This window comes from Thunnus maccoyii, chromosome 19 (genome assembly GCF_910596095.1).
Source record: "Thunnus maccoyii chromosome 19, fThuMac1.1, whole genome shotgun sequence".
Classification (NCBI taxonomy): Eukaryota; Metazoa; Chordata; class Actinopteri; order Scombriformes; family Scombridae; genus Thunnus; species Thunnus maccoyii.
Window position 1 is genome coordinate 18,538,606 of NC_056551.1, and position 17,793 is coordinate 18,556,398.

Below are 17,793 nucleotides of genomic sequence, written 5' to 3' on the forward strand. Positions count from 1 at the left end.
CAGCAAGAAAAACATGTGTTATTGTTCATTTGTTTACCCGACTATTGTTTTAGGACAGACTTAAAAAACTGTGAACCTATCCTTTAAATGATCTTACTTAATATTGTGCTCAAATTATGCATTCCTGAATAAAGTTCTGTTTAATTTAATCACCACAAGTTAACTGACACACATATTACCAGGGCCCAGGCAAGAGTATTCCAGCATAGGAGCACTGGTTGTTTATTTGGCTGTTTGGGGAAATAATGAAGCTGCCATATACTGTAGAGCTGTATACACTGATGAGAAATTGGATATGACAACGTGCATAAATAACACAAAAAACATGAGAGATTGGGGGATCAAGTGGGGCACATTTGCCATTTGTCCAAAAATCTATGGCCTTAGGTTTGAGTGTATGTTTCCAACAAGTGAAATGAATGCAGGTTACTTCAACTATCCAAAATATACTTTCAAATTATTTCATTTACTTTAAAATCAATTTAGCTAGTATATTGTATATTAATAGTGATGTACAACACACAGCAGTGGTCAGCAATTAGGTTCAATCATGTGCCCGTTTTTTCAACACTGTTTATTAGGGTGACAATGTTGTACAGACAGACACGGTCGAATGTGTTTTTTAATATGGCTTGTTTGTTTATTTCTTTGAGGTCATTAAAGAATAAACTTGATTTAAAAAAAAACATTTTTAGGGTTGTATCTGAGGCAGATCTCATAATTCCCATTAGTAAGTGAGGGCTAACAGAGTCACAGCAGCTTATGTTAATACTTATTTGGCAAACCCTTCTGTGTTACACTGCGGGACAACAAGTGTAATTGATATCTTATCCACACACAAACACTGTGACAGAAATCTGTCCTGGACAAATAGGCCAAACTATGCTATGTACCTGTGTCATTATCATGTAAGTTTATAAGATGTTACATGGTCATATTTATTGGGATTTGTGTTAACATTGTTATCCACTGTAGATTTATGAACAGTCTAAAATAGAAAACTTCAGCTATCGTTAGGTGGCCAAGTATTTTTGTTGATGAGCCAAAATTAGCCCACGGGCAGCTATTTGCCTACGACTGCTATACGGTAGAGGAACACGTAAGCAACATCTATTTTCTACTGTATGTGTCCAAGCTATGCCTACCCCTCTACATTCCCAATCTAATACTAAAACTTAGAAATATACTTTTTATATATAAACCTGCAATAAAAGATATATTTGAATCACCCACACAAATAGTCCTGTAATCCAACCACTGATATAAAAAATGATTTTAAAGGTTTTTGGTTAGAAACAATGTAAAAACAGTTCAATGCAATTCATTTCAATAAATAATTGTTTGAGGCTAGTGTTATGCTACATATTACACCCAATACATGTCAAAGCCGTAACCTTTGCGTGTTGTTTCTGTGAATAAGAGCCCAACCAATAAACTGTCTAGATGATATATCAGCTTATCACAGATGTTTCATATAAGAATAGAGGAAAGGCACTGCAGAAATGGCGTAGTTGCGTTAATTTATGTGTCATTACATAGTTTGTCCACCAGAGAGCAGTGAGCAAGTTTTTTTTTCAGCTGTGAAATGTACGTACAGTGCATACAACATATTGGTCACGATTCTTTAGTAATCAAATTTTAGGGATCCTTATTAATAATGTTTGATTATGTTATGCCTTTATGTTAAAATATTGGTGATCATCAGAGTTTTTAACTCAAAGGTCAATATTATTAGCGCCCTCAAGAGTTGAGTATTGGTCTGGCTCTACTATGAATGTTGCTTTTATTCATGTTTGAAATGTATTTTTGGGGATTTACATTTACATTTATTAATTTTGTCCAAAGCAACGTACAGTACAAAGCGATGTACAACTTATAGCATGTATTTCTTATGTCAGTGGGACAAATAAGAATAAGATTAGTCTTATATGTAAAACCTGTTGTTGTGTGTGACATATGATACTACTATGATCCTTTTCTTGACTACATCCTGCACAGATTGCACTTAAACAGTTTATGGGAAACCTACAAAAAACTCCAAAACTTTATTATCTAAAACTTAGCTGATTTAGTGATCAAACATCCACAATGTAACAAGCAACAAACATATCGAGCATTCCAACTGCACAAGTCCTGTGTTGTGTTGTTTTCAGTCCTTTCGGCTATTGTATTACCTATGTTGTTCTGGAGCGGCTCGTAAGCCTCCATAAGGTCAGCGATAGGTTAGGTGACACGGCCATGACGGCTGCACGAGCTTTCACTGCAAATTGAAAGCCTCAGTGGGAGATGGGAGATGACACAATTATGTACCACTCACTTTCTATTTACTCCCACCAGCCTCTTCCTATTGCCTCCAGAGGCACAGCATCGCTTTCTGTGGGGGCCTGTGATTACGGGTTCAGGAGCGAACCCCAGAACAAAACAAGCTATTGTGGTGACACTAATCTGGGGATTTTGACTATTCCGGCAAATGATCAGCAAATGACAAGAACTGATCTGCACAGGTTTACAGTGATAAGGTTTAATGCTGCAGTAAATTCACACGCAAAGCCCTAGGCCCTTTGTCTTTGGGGGTGCCCCTCCATGTGTTAACCACTGAATAATTTCTCCACCTTTACACAACCCCACATATAACGACAATTACAAATTATGTGGTTTTCAAACAGGCAGGGGTTTTACATACGTAAGGCATAAAAATGCACATCAACAAGATTTTCGCTGTTGTTGTAGTCAGAGGGTGCAGGAGCAGAAAAAAAGTCAGAATTTTTTCATAGCTGTGAAAGTTGTGGTTTGCTGATACAGAACAGTTGTTGCCTATAATGAGTGGTGCGTACACTGTCTGTCACTGTCTATTTACTGAATCCACAGTGGATGAACATGGCTGATAATCACAAAAATCACGAAAACTGAAACTTTAATGAAGTTTTCTTGTGCCAGAATAACAAGCTATTGTGGTGACACTAATCTGGGGATTTTGACTATTCCGGCAAATGATCAGCAAATGACAAGAACTGATCTGCACATGTTTACAGTGATAAGGTTTAATGCTGCAGTAATTTCACACGCAAAGCAAAAGATTATTTATAGTCATGCAACATATGAACAGGGCTGATCTCTTGCTTTTTAGGACCTTTGTCTTTGGGGGTGCCCCTCCATGTGTTAACCACTGAATAGTTTCTCCACCTTTACACAACCCCACATATAACAACAATTACAAATGATGTGGTTTTCAAACAGAAAGGGGTTTTACATACGTAAGGCATAAAAATGCACATCAACAAGATTTTCGCTGTTGTTGTAGTCAGAGGGTGCAGGAGCAGAAAAAAAGAATTTTTTCATAGCTGTGAAAGTTGTGGTTTGCTGATACAGATCAGATGTCGCCCATAATGAGTGGTGCATACACTGTCTGTCACTGTCTATTTACGGAATCCACAGTGGATGAACATGGCTGATAATCACAAAAATCACGAAAACTGAAACTTTAATGAAGTTTTCTTGTGCCAGAATAACAGGAGGTAACTTCTGCACCAATAAGAAATTAATAACTGTGAAGAAATATGTTTCCTTCTCTGTCTTCAAGACTTTAATGTCAAAGTTAATTTTATTTTTTTTTATCCAGGGACACAGTGAATGTACAGACACATCTCTATCAGAAGAGATTGAAGGTATGCAACTCTGAAAAGCCATATTTTAGGAAAAGATTAATGTTAATGATCTTTCATAGAAGGATTAGGACGATGCATCAAGCAGCAAGTAGTGAGACTGTAGCTTCAGCAAAGAATGACAGAAACTCTCAAAACACATTACACAAAGCTTTCACCAAACCATTGACATCAAAAAGGACACTAGAAATCCAGAGTTGAGTACATTAAATTATAAATTAGCTGATTGCTCTTGTCACGTTTAAAACTCATGAAATCGAACAGGTTTTCAGTGGATTTAGGGAGCAGAGAAAATAGAGGCCTCTGTCCTTTGTCTGAGGAAGTCCTCATTAGAGAGTTAAACCACACTCTTTGTTAAGAAATGTGGGATTTAAATAACAATAGCAATGCTAATGGGTCCATTTAGTAGTGCACAATGGGAACCTGTAGGATGTTAATGGGTCACCGAGACTGTGAATAGCCTATCACATGAGTCAGCACAAATATTTGGCCAGTGAATAATACGATGCTGTTGTAAACGTATCTTGGAAGTGACAGCAAGTTGATCTGAGTTTACTGTATTTACTGGAGCCTGCACTATTAATATATGAAGTTCAATTTAAATAATACTATATATGGAGTAATACTGGGTTTGAATTTGATCAATATATACCTGTGATGAATGTAGTTTGAGCTGGTTTCTTCTTTAATTTCTTTCTTCCGAATGTCGTAATATTTTCCACCTCATCTCTACTTGCTCTGTGTATTGTAGACCGTCATTTGTCAAGATTTAGAGACCCTAAACTGGCCTAATAAGATAAAACAAATAACAGTTGTTCTGTGCATGGGGCTACTTGTCCCTGGAGGATCTGGGCATCTAAAGAAGTTTGTATTGCCCGTGTCACATTAGTGGGAAAGGGAGAGTGGCTGGTTACCTCCTGGTGTGACACCATGGCTTAGTTAAACGAAGCCTGTTGCTTCATGGTGTTTATTTATACTCGAAAAGCACAAAGCAAACCACATTACCATGTGAACAAAATGTCTGCTGAGATGACAGCATGCTGAGGAAATGTCATGTGGTTGAACATGCTGTGCTCTAGAAGACCAGTGAGCATCATTTTTATGTCTAAATTACCATGCGGTGAGCATAATTATCCTGCAGTATGTCTATAATGTCACAAATGATGGGCGTGCACCCAACAAGAGACCCGTTTTTGAATTTGATTCATGATCATTTGAAACAATTATCTACAAAGGATTTAATGATTACCCCACATTGGACCTTTCAATAAATACAGACTATTGATGCTGTATTATTTGTTGGCTCAATTCTGCGCACATAGGCCACATACTCACCCTTAACAATGCCGAAAGACTAAACCTTTATTTCAGATTGCTTCAACACAGTCCAGTGTGGTCCGGGGGAAGAGAGGGCACTTGTTGTCCCCTAAGGACTTTGCCACATTCATTTGAGGAGCAGCCCTTTCTCATTATTAACAGACACACTAAATGATGGGCCCCCAAACAATACAGAACAGATCCCTTTATGCGCACAAGTGCTCAACGTTTCAGCAACCACTGCATGCTCTCCACCACTCCCTCTTCTTTTCAGATACCTGCACATAAGTGAAAGATGTGGAGGACACAAAGGATATCCTCAACTTTCCTTTTCTCCCATTCTGTGAAACAGGCCCATTTTAAAGCTTTTATTTGTGCAAAGCCTCTCATTAACTCTGCTCATGCTGCCTCCCTCAGTTTGCCATTGCTTAAGTACTGGGTGTTGTAAAAAAGCTACCAATTAGTCCCTCATCAGCTCCAATTAGAGGAGACAAAGCCTGAGTAAAGATAACTCAATGAGAGGGAGAGGTGGAAGGGTGATGGCTGTGTGTTTCTGTGTGCGTGTGTCCGTGCGTAGGCATGTGTCTGTGTACATGTGTGGAGACCGGGCTGGCACAACATAGTTTGTAATCATTGAAGAACCTTGTGGCCATTCAGTTTGACCCACTGCAGCACAGGTCTATTCACTCTCCAGGCTCCTCAGCGGACCCTTTTCTCAGGGCCAAGTGTTGTTGTGCTGGGAAGACCGGCCCCCCAGGAGTCCCAGAAAGAGAGCCATTCAATCCTCTTTACCTGTTTGCAGCATATAAAGCAGCAAGGACCAAGCCGATCTCTCATTATTGTTTCCTTCACTCTCAATACTTCCTTAAACTTAGGCCTCGACAAGAGCAAGCCCTTTTAGAGGGGGAAATAGGGGATGTATGTTAAGGGGGTGCCTTTCGCCTCATTAGAATTGAATTTGCACTGTCTTGTAATTACGTTGGAGGGCAACAATGTGTTTTTTTCATCATAATCTTCACTGAATGGAGGATTTTTGGGGCAGTTAATTTGCTGCCCACACTAATGCATTAATTAATGAATTGGGTAACACTAATTTTCTCTATGCTGCCTCTCTGTTTGTTTCCCCCATCTGTTTCAAACAGTTCTGGGCAGCCGCTACTAATAAAATTACCTCATTAAGGCCTTTATTACAGCACAGTAACTCACTCATTCATTTGCTATTAAACATTTGCTTTGAAAAAAGGGGGCTGGATGTGTGGCGGTTCCCATTCAGTGTTGCATCTTTTTCGTGGGTAGGTCTAAATAATGAGGGGGACACGCAGGGAGATATAATTAGGAACAAGGGGGTACTTCAGCAAATATTTGAAATCTTTTAAGACTTGCCCTTGTATGATGGTGATTAATTACTTCCAGAAGGGATTTTTTGAGAAATATACTGCCAAGTTTTTTCTATCTTCTTCTGGAAGAGATGACCTAATCTTGTTAAAAGGATGTGCACAAGACTTTAATTTCGGTCCCTCTTTAATCAAATGCAAATCATGACATGTACTGTTCTCTGAAAATGGACTCATTATGAAACAAATACGCAGCATGTAAACAATGATGTAGTGTTAAATCTGTTTTTGTTGTTGATTACATAATTTGAATGGTGATAATATTGATAATTATGATGACGCTATTGTTTGTTTAATTTTAGTTGACAACAAAGGCCATGGATATTGATCGATCGCCAAAAATGTGCCAAATTGTGCCATAAATGTGCCATAAATGTGTAAAAAAAACAGTTGATGATGATTAATTTGCTTCAAAATGTAACAGGTTATCACAAAATAGTTTCAAGAATTACTCTGACAGAGAAAACCCTAATGTTGTATTTTTTTTTTTTTACTTAATATGGTCATTGGAGGCTGCCAACTATGTTGTCAAACATTTTTGAGAGGAAGGATATTAAACATTGTTGCGTAAGAACATCTAATTTCATTAAATCCAAAGACAAACATGAAAGAGAATGGTGACACATAACCATGCTGAGTGAAAATCCCAACAAAGCTTTATTCATGATTGTGTTTTGATTATCTTCATGTGCTTCTCTGTGAACTACAATGAAAAGTTTAATGAGTTCACTGTACACTGTGTGCCGTGCATCATTCAGAGCCATGTCAGCACACTGCACATACTCTATACTGTAAGACTGAGGACTGAGAAATGACTGCCACCTAGTGGATTTAGAGGGGTACTGACAACCAGAGCACAGTGTACTGTAGTAAAAGTGAATTCTTTCATTAAAGCAAAAGTCATTATTTATCAAACACTTTTTTTTTAATAAAAAGAATTAAACTCCTTAATGAGTGTTTCATCACAGCCCAGTTAACACTTTGTCCTGTTTAGACTACACTAAAGGATGATTATCAATCAATCAAACTTTATTACACAGCAACTTTCTTAAGTTGAATGGAATTCAAAGTGCTTTACAGGTGATTGAAAAATGCACAGGACGGTAAATATGGATTGAGAGACTAATGCACACCAATATACAAGTAAAATACCAACATTTAAACACAGTGACTTGTAAAATGTAAACAAAATAAATACGTAAATACTAAAATATAATAATAGATTAGAAAGAAAAGAATTCATTTGGTAAGACAACAATAAAAGATAAGTAAATGGTAAGAGAAGATTTAAAATAATAAAAGAAAATGTGAGCAATAAAAGACATAAGTCAGAATAAAATGATAATACAAAAACAAATAAATAGATTGCAATAAAACTAAAATGTTAATTAGGCCTAATAACATTTTTTAAAGTGTGCAAAAGGACACATACTGAGTGCAGTTTAAGAGGGATTTTTTTATGTTAGCATATGAACTAATTAACATGTAGAGCAAAATAGATTAAACAAAAAGACAATAGACTCTAAATCAAAGCTGGAATCCTGTATGTCAGCTTATCGACGCCCTTGTGACGCGCTTTGGTGCAGAAATGACTCACCTGAGCTGAGGAGGAAAGCAGGAGGATGCTTGTGCTGATTGATTAATATTTATCTGTCACGACCTGACTCAAAGGAATGACAAAATGTGGAGACCACACATGACTCTTATAGTACAATACATTTATTTAATAAAGCTAAATTGAGTATGCAGTCAGTTCATCAGTAATGTGTGTAGTGTGTGTATGTGTCAACATCAAATAAATCAACCAAAGTTCAACCCAAACCAAGTAACCACAGGAGAGAGAGACTGACTGCTCAGGCATCTGGTGTTTATATATAGGTGAGCAGTCAAACCAACCCAGGTGTCAGCCATCACTCCCAGTGAGCCACTCTCCAGATCCCAGCAACCAAACTAAAAAGGAAATTGGTCTTGAGGCCTAGACGTTGTCACATATCACAGCATAACATAACATCAGCTGTAGAAGATGTATTCAGATCCTTTACTTAAGGAAAAGTAGCAATACAAGTATACAAATGCTCCATTACAACTTAAAGTATTTACAGTGGTATCGTCAGCAAAAAAATACGTAATTGCATTATTATCACTGTTGCATTGGCGTGTTTTATGCTGTTGTTGATCAAAATTCAATTATTTTTCCTTTTTATTCATTTTTCCCAATGAAAGGTGGTGAAGAAAAAATATAAATACTTAAGTTTAGTACTGGCACCTTAAAATTGTACATTACAGTACAGTGCTTGTGTTAATATACATAGTTATATCCCACCACTGCATTTCATTATTTTCCATCAGTAATGTCGGACAACTACAGCCTTGTTGTGATACAAGTCACATTAAGATGAGCTCCTGCTCATGCACCTGCTGTGAAATTTCTTTTTATTATATTGTTGTGGTGTAAAAGCTGGAAACATGCTATCATAAAAATAAACTTTTATTATGTTATAAAGACAAAGGTAATATAACTTGCACCCACAGGCCTACATTCTTTTTCTTTATAATGTATTAAGAAACAAAACTCAATTTTTAAACATAAAGTTATAACAAACCCACATACAATATAATAATTATTAATAATACTAATAAATGAGATTTACTGGGTGAAATATTTTAATTAGAAGTCATAATGTGCAAAATAAAAGTTCTCATGCTCACTTGACAGCTGTGATAAATCACTTTATTCTGCTGTGGCTGATGAATTATAATACAATATGAGAGCCTTGGAGCAGTGCTGATACATGAGACTACATGAGAGTTTTTTATTTTTATTGTGCGGTCTTGTTATTCATGAAAATAAAAAAGTGACATCACCTTGTTTTGGTCAAGCTCCCAAGTTTGTATCAGCAACTTCTCTTCTTCCAAGCAAAGGCAGAGTCAGATAGATGCAAGCCAGGAGCGAGAGAGTCAAAGGTGAACAAAAAAAAGTTTGAAATAACAAGTTTTATGACTTCAGAGAAGGCCTATCCAAAAATCCGTTGGACACCCAACGCCAAAACCTTGTCCTCCCTTCGGAGGCCCAGCCTGCTCTGCCTCTTCCAGCTATGACATCATACCTCCATTCAGTATTTTACCTAAAAGTGCGGAAACCTGAGTGAGATTATGTTAAATAATAGTAAGGAATAGAGGAATATTATATTATATAATCCTATTTGTGTTGTGAGATATTGTACTTAGAATGGAAGAAAATAATGCATTTTCAGTGATGTTATTACACTTTTTTGTGTACTTTATTTGCATTTTTCTGTCAGTGCTTGTGACACAGTGATGATTCAGCCATACATCACATAATACCCGAATAAAGTAAGTTCTCTACAGTGGTAACTGTATGTAAAGTCTTGAATATATGAGTAAATCTCCTCACTAACCGTAAGATGAATTCTTATAAATGTTCTGAGTCTTCAGCCTTAAAAATCAGCACATCTCATATTTTCTGGTTAGTTTCAGTGTGACTCATTTTACTCAGTAAGCCAAGTCCAACATTCATTTCTGCTGAGAAGAGAAGTGGAAATCTCCTAGCTTGCATAGCAATTCATTTATTTCCAAATGTTACGGTACTGCTGAACCAAGAACCTAAAAATGGGACGTTACCCAGAATTTTTTAAGTGTCAGTACGTTGGAGGCTTTGCTTTGAGAAGGTCTCCCTCTGGTGGAGAAGAGAATCAAATCATGTTTGAAATTCAGTCAACTAACATCCACACACCCAACAACTGACTGCATACAGCCAGGAACATGGCCTGATTTTTGTTCCCCATAACCTAAAATGAGTTTAGATATGTATGTCGTTGCATTGCATTTCACAATTAGTGGGAAGGGTCATCACTCTGTCCTATTATGGAAGCTTTGAATTGAACATTTCCTGCAGCAATTGAATTAAACAAGGGTTGGATTTAAAAGATAAATTCATAATTTTTCAAGTCTGTCAACCCCTATAAACACTGAAACAGGTTTTGCTTGCTTTAATCATTCCTTCTGTTCATACTGACCATTAAAGGATCCCTTAATGTGCTTCCTATGTAAGTGATGGGGAACAAATGTATTTAAGAGTTTATCTGAAACTAGTATGACGCTTCGGCCATCCAAATGAGTCAAATCCAGCAGATATCTTTCAAAGTTGTAGTTTTTTTAGTACCAAATTACCTCTTTTCGTTACGATCCTTACACCTCAGCTCAACAGGAAAACACTGTCTGACCAGACACAAAGAGGGAATTTTATGCTAACAAGACTTTATATTTTAAAGATATCCACTTGATTTGACTAACCTGGACTGCTGAATATTATTTTCAGATTATATTATCTTCAGATAAACATTTAAATCCATGTCAGTACAAAAAGAGGGGGACTGATGCTGGTGCATTAGGAAGGGATCTTTTAATGGTCAGTATGAATATTACCTGTTTCAATGATCATATGGGCACCTGACTATTGTTTTAAGACAGACTTGAAAAATTGTGAACCTTTCCTTTATACTAATAATGAATAACATTGACAGGCTACTAAAGTTAAGTGGACAAAGACAGGGCCTGTGTGCAGAGAAATGAGTCAGCTTGTTATCCTTTGTGTCAGCATGTGTGTTCCATTTGGCATGTAGTATCTAAAATATGTAATGATTTACACATGCATTGTTTTTATCAAAAAATTATTTGAAGCCCAGACAAGAATTACAACTTGACACAGCGCATGTCAACATGACTACATCAGCAATAACAGTTTTGAAACAAATCTCAAGCGGCTTTGCAAGTATTCATCTTCATTAACTTGTTATTACTTTGCTGCCATGGCAACTGAACACTACAGTGAGGCGTTACAGATGGAGACTGAAGGCATTAGAGTCAGTACAGAGTCTTAACGCCCCAATCCAACATTCGTGCTGCTTTAATCCCTTTTTTTAATTTAAGTATGATTATGTCAACTGATTCATCATTAAGAAATTGCTTACTTTCTTATTTATTTTGAGTGAAGCGGAATATATTGGCAAAAATAATGGGGTAGAACCGCTTTTATGGGAGACTTATTTAATGTGCTGTGGAGGAACCATATATTTCTGAAAATATAAAAAAAAATAAAAAACATGCATTTGCACAGTCTACTCATTCTGTTAAAAAATAGTCACACATAATCTTGTATAATATACAAAAATAAACATCTGTGATCAAAAAGGCATACAGTACATTCTGTTAAAAACCACTTAAATAAAAAAAGCAAACCACTTCAATATTTACACCTCACATAAAGTATTTAAATCCACCCTCCTCAGATATTCCAGTCAAAGTCTGTTCTCTGTGGTGCTGGTTTCCTCTTCTTGTTCTTCTTGGAGCCTCCGCCTGTCCGAGGTGGAGGCTCCTTGTAGTCCTCACCTGAGCCCGTATCCAGACTGTCCTGGTCGTCCCTCCAGCTGTCGGGGACAACGGGAAAGTCGTCTCCCGGAGAGGGCATCGGTCGACCGTACACCTTGCTCTGCAGGTCAGCAATATCGTTCCGGATGTCTGCCATCAGCAGAAGCAGGAAGTCAAAGGAGCCTGGAGGGCCCTACGAGTCAAGTACAACAAAGATATATTTAGCTGTTTATCTTTTTAATTATTGTGGAACCTTGATTAAAAATTACTCTCATTTTTAAAGAAACGCTGACACGCTACATTTAATAGAATTATGACATATCTTCTGCCAGTTGCTACTGAGCTTTTTCTCATGATTTAACTTAGCACCATCAGTGTTTATCTAAGAGGTAAATGTTTACTCTGTACCAGATACTATTTATGTTTGAGTCTGACAGTATCATTAACTGTGTCATTTAATGTCCAGAGTCCACAGTGGTCTGTTTTTCAGCTATGCTTTACTTTAAAAATAATGTTAACAGTAACAAGTTATAATAGTGTGGCATCAATATAGATAGCTGGTGTCTTACTGGTGGTCCGGCAAGCCCAGGAGCTCCTCTATCCCCCTGGGGAAAGAAAACAAATATTTAGCTTAGATGAATTACAGTGGGGGGGGGAAAGCATGAGAAAAATTCATAATATTCGTGTTAGAGAGTGCTTTTTTAAAGCATTAAAGGAAGGGAGAGAAAATTGAGATCATGAAAAGAGTGACCATGATTGCCTGTTGGATTAAAAAAGAGGTGAATCAATAAGTAGTCATAACACTATAAGAAAAATGCATTGTGTGACAAACCCACAGTCACATCAGAAACCAGGAGAGCTGGTTGCTCAAACTGTATTTTCATTTATTGCTTAGCCAGTTCAGAAACTATGCTCTGTGTATGTGTGCTGCTCACATAATATTAAACATACATATTACATATAGCTTGACTGTGAAGAGTCATGGCAGCCTGTTGACCTACGGTAGCGTACACACGTTGACCTGACTACCGTGGTTGTTCACCAGGCTCAGGGTCACATCGGGGCTGTGAGTGTTTTGGCAGATGGTTTGGATTTGTTACTCAGAGAGACAGATTACCATCACCCTCCAATCTATCCACACAAACATCCCGGCTGTACTGAAAGAATACCAAGGTACAATGTTAAAAAGGCAGATGTACCTAAGTTGTTCCATACGTGATCCACAAGCTATGCAAACAGTGTTACGAGTATAACAAGAGCCAAGGGCTAACGCAAGATCAGAACAGCTTTGGCTTTTGTACCTCATACCTCTCTGAGTCAGTATGGCATGGATGACAGGTCATTGAAAGAGTAACACAATCTTTATTGATCAAAATTACAAGCTGTAATAAATCAAGAAACAGGTTGCAAATATTTTCCCCTGAGCAGGAGTTTTTTTTTATGATTCAAATTTAAGTTTTGTTACACCATCAAAACCAGATTCCTGTCTAATCACAGTCACTTCATGGTCTCCAAGTCTGTCATTTATTACCTGCCTGAACAACCTAAACTGGCTGCTTTCACTCTAAATTGATTCTGACGCTCTGCTGGATCAGAGACATTCAAACTCTCCTTGAAGATCAGCTTCAGCACCAGCAGAGAAACGTTTAAGCCTCACTGCACAACCGACCTGCTGTACTTGTCACGGGTGAGGATCAAATTAAAGATTGACAGGAAGATGACTTTTATTTTTTAATAAAACTTTACTTTGTGGCTACTAGTCTTTGTTTCACCATTGTTGTCACGGACATGAAAACAACAGCTCCATTTGTCGCAAGTGTGTACTCCCAATCTGAATGAGAGTGGACCAATGTCTCCAATCAGACATTCTTCTGAGCTCAGCAGCTTTTTAATTTTCAGCCTATGAATATCTCAGAAACAAGAAGGAAGGCACACACAAATCTGGTTTAATGCAAAAAAAATGTGAAAAATGTGAACACAAATCTCGCTGTAACCAGGATGGAATCTGCATTGTGCCTCCTTAATCTGAAGCTCAACCATCTGCTGGAGCCTCTTTTTTTTAACACTTTGCCTTTAGGCTTCCCAGGGAGGCAAAGCAGAGAAAAACATTCCAGTTAGCTTTTTGAAAGATGGTTACTACTCACTTACACCCATCAGACAATCTAAGGGAATTGTTCATGAAATCCATGTGATAATCCAGACAACTCCAATACCCTAGAGGTATCCAGAGTCTTCAAACTGGTGAGCAAGAAGAAGTTACTGGGTTGTTACTTGAACAGACAGACTGCTGTTAGCCCCAGCTCCTTGTGAACTGGGTCAACTCTGATCCAACAAGTAGGAGAAACTTGTTTACAGGTGAGATAAATCATGTTTATCAGAGATTATGTCACTCTGAACAAATTGTGATCAGATAGTCAGATAATCTCAAATACAAGATTGTCCTGTACCACGTTTGAACCTATTCATGGCTACTGAGGGACCAAATAACAATGCTCTGCTTGTCTTCATATTGAGGATCTGTTCCACCAAATCGTGTTCTTTTGGTCTTTCTAATCATTGCCAACAAGAGCATTAAAATTGTGCAAATTGCTGTTGGGCACATTACTTTTCCTCTGCGCAACTTGTAGTAACTTGCAGTTAAGTGATTTTATCATCTGCATGTGTAGCATCCAGCTGAGGATTTCTGAGTATCCTGGCACCTATACCATCTGGCGAAATGGAGAAACAATTAAGCTATTGAGAAACATCTTTTGACAGACATGGTGTTGGCAGTTGAGCCAAATGTATCTAGTTGGTACTTCTGAACCTTCTGCACCAACTTCATTTTCTTTCCTTTAAGAGAGGCCAAGTTCAATGAGCCAAGAGTGCTGCCAACATGAATGACTCCTCAGCCCGAGGGGCAATGCGCAGGACCCCTGCTCTTCAAGAGAATTTTTGTTGTCTAAGTTAAGTAAAAGTTACATTTTTAAACAGATAGGAAAAGGTTAGAAAATATCAGCTGACCTCACCTTCAGGCCATCTTTTCCTGGTGCTCCTGGAGGCCCCTGTTAAATAAAAAGAAAAGTATTTCATATTTGTCTGTTTCCTCCCACGCTCCCACACTCCCAAGACATACAAGTCAGTTGGACTGGATACAGTTACGTGCCTATGAGTGTGAATATGCTTGTGATTGTCTGTCTTGCTGTGTTAGTCTGATGACGTGCTGGTGACTTGTTGATGGTGTTTTCCTACCTTCTGTCCAAACAAAGATGAGTAAATGTTTGATTCATTATTTTCACAGGAAACTCATCTACTTTAAATCTTTTTTGATACAACACTGACATCTTCATCGTGTTCCACCAACAGAGATTATCCAAGATTAACTGTGTGCCTGCCTCTGGGCCAGTTTTGAGTGACTTCAGCCCAATGGTAAAGAATGCTTTGATCTCCTTCCTGGGATAATCATCATTAAAAAAGTGTGAAGATATTGTATAGAGGCCAATATTCAGATCAGTACCAAGCCTCTGAGTCACACACTATCCCACATTCATCATCTATGAAACCCAGACATGCCGTCAAACACATGTGACCTGGTGGCCAAACCTCATAACTGTGCTCAGAATCCAATCGGTATTTGTGTGGTGAGAGGGACAACTCCCTCTGAAGTCAGATCTCACAAGCATGTGCAATAATGAAATGAATAGGCTGTGAACATAAAGAGCCGTGAATTAAAACACACATTCCCATGTCACACACACAGAAACACACACAAAACTATGGATCACTTTATACTATGTGTAGGGGCGATTGTGGCTCAGAAGGTAGAGCGGGTTGTCCACTAACCGCAGGGTTGGCGGTTCAGTTCCCTAGCTCTTCCTGTCCATGTGTCAAATTGTCCTTGAGCAAGACAATGAACCCCAAGTTGCTACCGATGGTCAGGCCAGCGCCTTGCATGGCAGCTTTGCCGCCATCGGTGTGTGAGTGTGTGTCTAAATGGGTAAACGAGAGGCAAACATTGTAAAGTGCTTTGTCTGATAAGGTAGAAAAGCGCTTTATAAGTGCAGCCCTGCTATTTACTATAAAAACAGTGTTCCAGACCTTTTGTTTTGGCACCATGCAGTGTGTGATATGACTGATTGCAGGTGTTGATAGTTTAATTTATCAATAACTAGACTGCATAAATACTAGAGCTTTAAAATGTAGAAATATATCACGATGAACACATCCTGCACATTCTTGATTCGGATCCCACACATCAACACGAGAGGTTCACACTCGCAGGCAAGATGAGGCAGTGCACTAAAACACAGCAAGCCAAAAAAAACAACTAAAAGCTGTAAATGGATTCAGTTTTCTCTGTTGTTGTTGTTGCCATTACCAAATGTCATCCTTTTTCACCTCGCAAAAGTGTTTCTTTAAGAGTATACGCTGGTTTTTGATGTCTTTTTGAAATGTGTCAGATGAAACACAAGCGATACATCCAACTCATGCTCTCTTCATAAAATTAAATCAATCACAGCTCTCAAGAGGCCCGACTCAAGATGCAGGCTTACTAAATTATCTGATGATTTTGGTGAGTAAAACCCAGAACCTCATAAAATCTGGAACACAGACTAAAGTAAATAAGTTCAAGGTTTTACTGTATTCAGTGCTGCAATCCAGATTAATTTAGTAATTCTGCCTTGTGATACAAAGCAGAAGTATGGAGCTGAACCAACTGAAAATGAAGACAAATTTGGACGTAAGAAACGGGTGTACTGTTTTCTAGACTTACTTAATGCAGTAGAGGTCAGAGACAGAGTACACATATTTAGGCTATACTTAGCCTATGCTGTGATTTATGAGGAATATAAGAAATTAAATTCTAGGATCTAAAATGCTAAGTAAATCTTTCTCCTTAAACACAATCACTTAAAATAATTGTGAAGAAAAGGGTAAACATCAACTGACCACAGGTCCTCTGGGGCCCCGTTTAATGTGGGACAGGTCTGGTGTGGGTCCAATGGGTCCCATCAAGCCCCTGGGTCCAGGAGGGCCAGGAGGGCCCATCAGTCCTGCAAGTCCTGGAGAGCCCTCTGGTCCTGGATCTCCTAAAATGATCAAGACTGATTGAAGACAACTGAAGTAATCACAGCAGATACCATCCTTACTCTGAATATGACACTGTTTCATCATCTTTAGGTTTACGTGTCTTACCTGGAGGACCAGGAAGACCTGGAGGCCCTGTTAAGAATACAGGCGATGTCAAGATTTTCTCACTGGTCATCTGCTCAGGGACATCAGCACTGTTTGACAGCATGGCCATCTTAAATAAGGATGTAAAGAAAAAGACTGAATGCAAGTAAAGAACATAGCTAACATAAATTAGCTAGCTAACATTCTCTCATGGGATGAGATTCTTTTTTTTTCATCATAAGTGATAGCAAACATATAAAGGTCTTATTACACAGTTCCAGCATTTGGTTGTCATTCCTGAAATGGGTTTACATACAATGATTCATAAAGGTGATGCACTGTCAAATAGGACAGGGAAATTACACACTCAAGTAGGGGCCAACCTCAAGTAACATTATGTTAAAATCGTATATCCTGCCAAAGATGAAAGCTGATCTTCCATCTGCACCACGCTACAAGCTGTAACCCAGCCAGATGGAGGGCCAGGCAACCCCTCTGCATTATTCAGCATGACCAGGAGAGCTCCTGCTCTGTATGCTAAGTGACATCCTTGAGAAGAAGTTGTCTTTGATCTCTGTATAACATCGTGTGGATCTGGCAATCCCAGAGGGAAACATGTGAAAGACCTTGCTATGCTGAAAGGGCCAACAAATCAGAATTCATGCGCACAGACGTAGAGGCATATGCTCACAAACACTTACACACACACACATGCACACACACGTTATGCAAGACTGAGCATTATGCAAGATTGTAGCCTGTGACCTTGGGCACAGGTGTTTGAACCACAATGTATTCCTAAAGTTATACTCTAACCTTCCCGTGATAACAATAAATTAGAATATACTTTCTCATATACTAAAATAATGCACAGCAGT

The 17,793-nt window shown here is 38.3% G+C and overlaps 1 protein-coding gene across 5 annotated transcripts in view; it reads right to left on the reverse strand.

The window, feature by feature from the left end:
* Nucleotides 1-9,035: 9,035 nt before the first annotated feature.
* ccbe1 (collagen and calcium binding EGF domains 1) overlaps nucleotides 9,036-17,793 on the reverse strand; it is a 40,128-nt gene continuing 31,370 nt past the window's right edge. For 3 of the 5 annotated variants that reach the window (XM_042396124.1, XM_042396127.1, XM_042396126.1), the window contains 5 exons: nucleotides 16,937-17,045; nucleotides 16,691-16,830; nucleotides 14,770-14,805; nucleotides 12,331-12,366; nucleotides 9,037-11,954 (listed from right to left, as the gene is read on the reverse strand). In XM_042396124.1, the coding sequence (XP_042252058.1) occupies nucleotides 11,679-11,954; nucleotides 12,331-12,366; nucleotides 14,770-14,805; nucleotides 16,691-16,830; nucleotides 16,937-17,045 (597 nt within the window). In that variant the 3' untranslated portion in view covers nucleotides 9,037-11,678. Of the gene's footprint in view, nucleotides 11,955-12,330; nucleotides 12,367-14,764; nucleotides 14,806-16,690; nucleotides 16,831-16,936; nucleotides 17,046-17,793 lie in introns of all 5 variants that reach the window. The other 2 variants (XM_042396128.1, XM_042396129.1) reach the window with 2 other exon arrangements.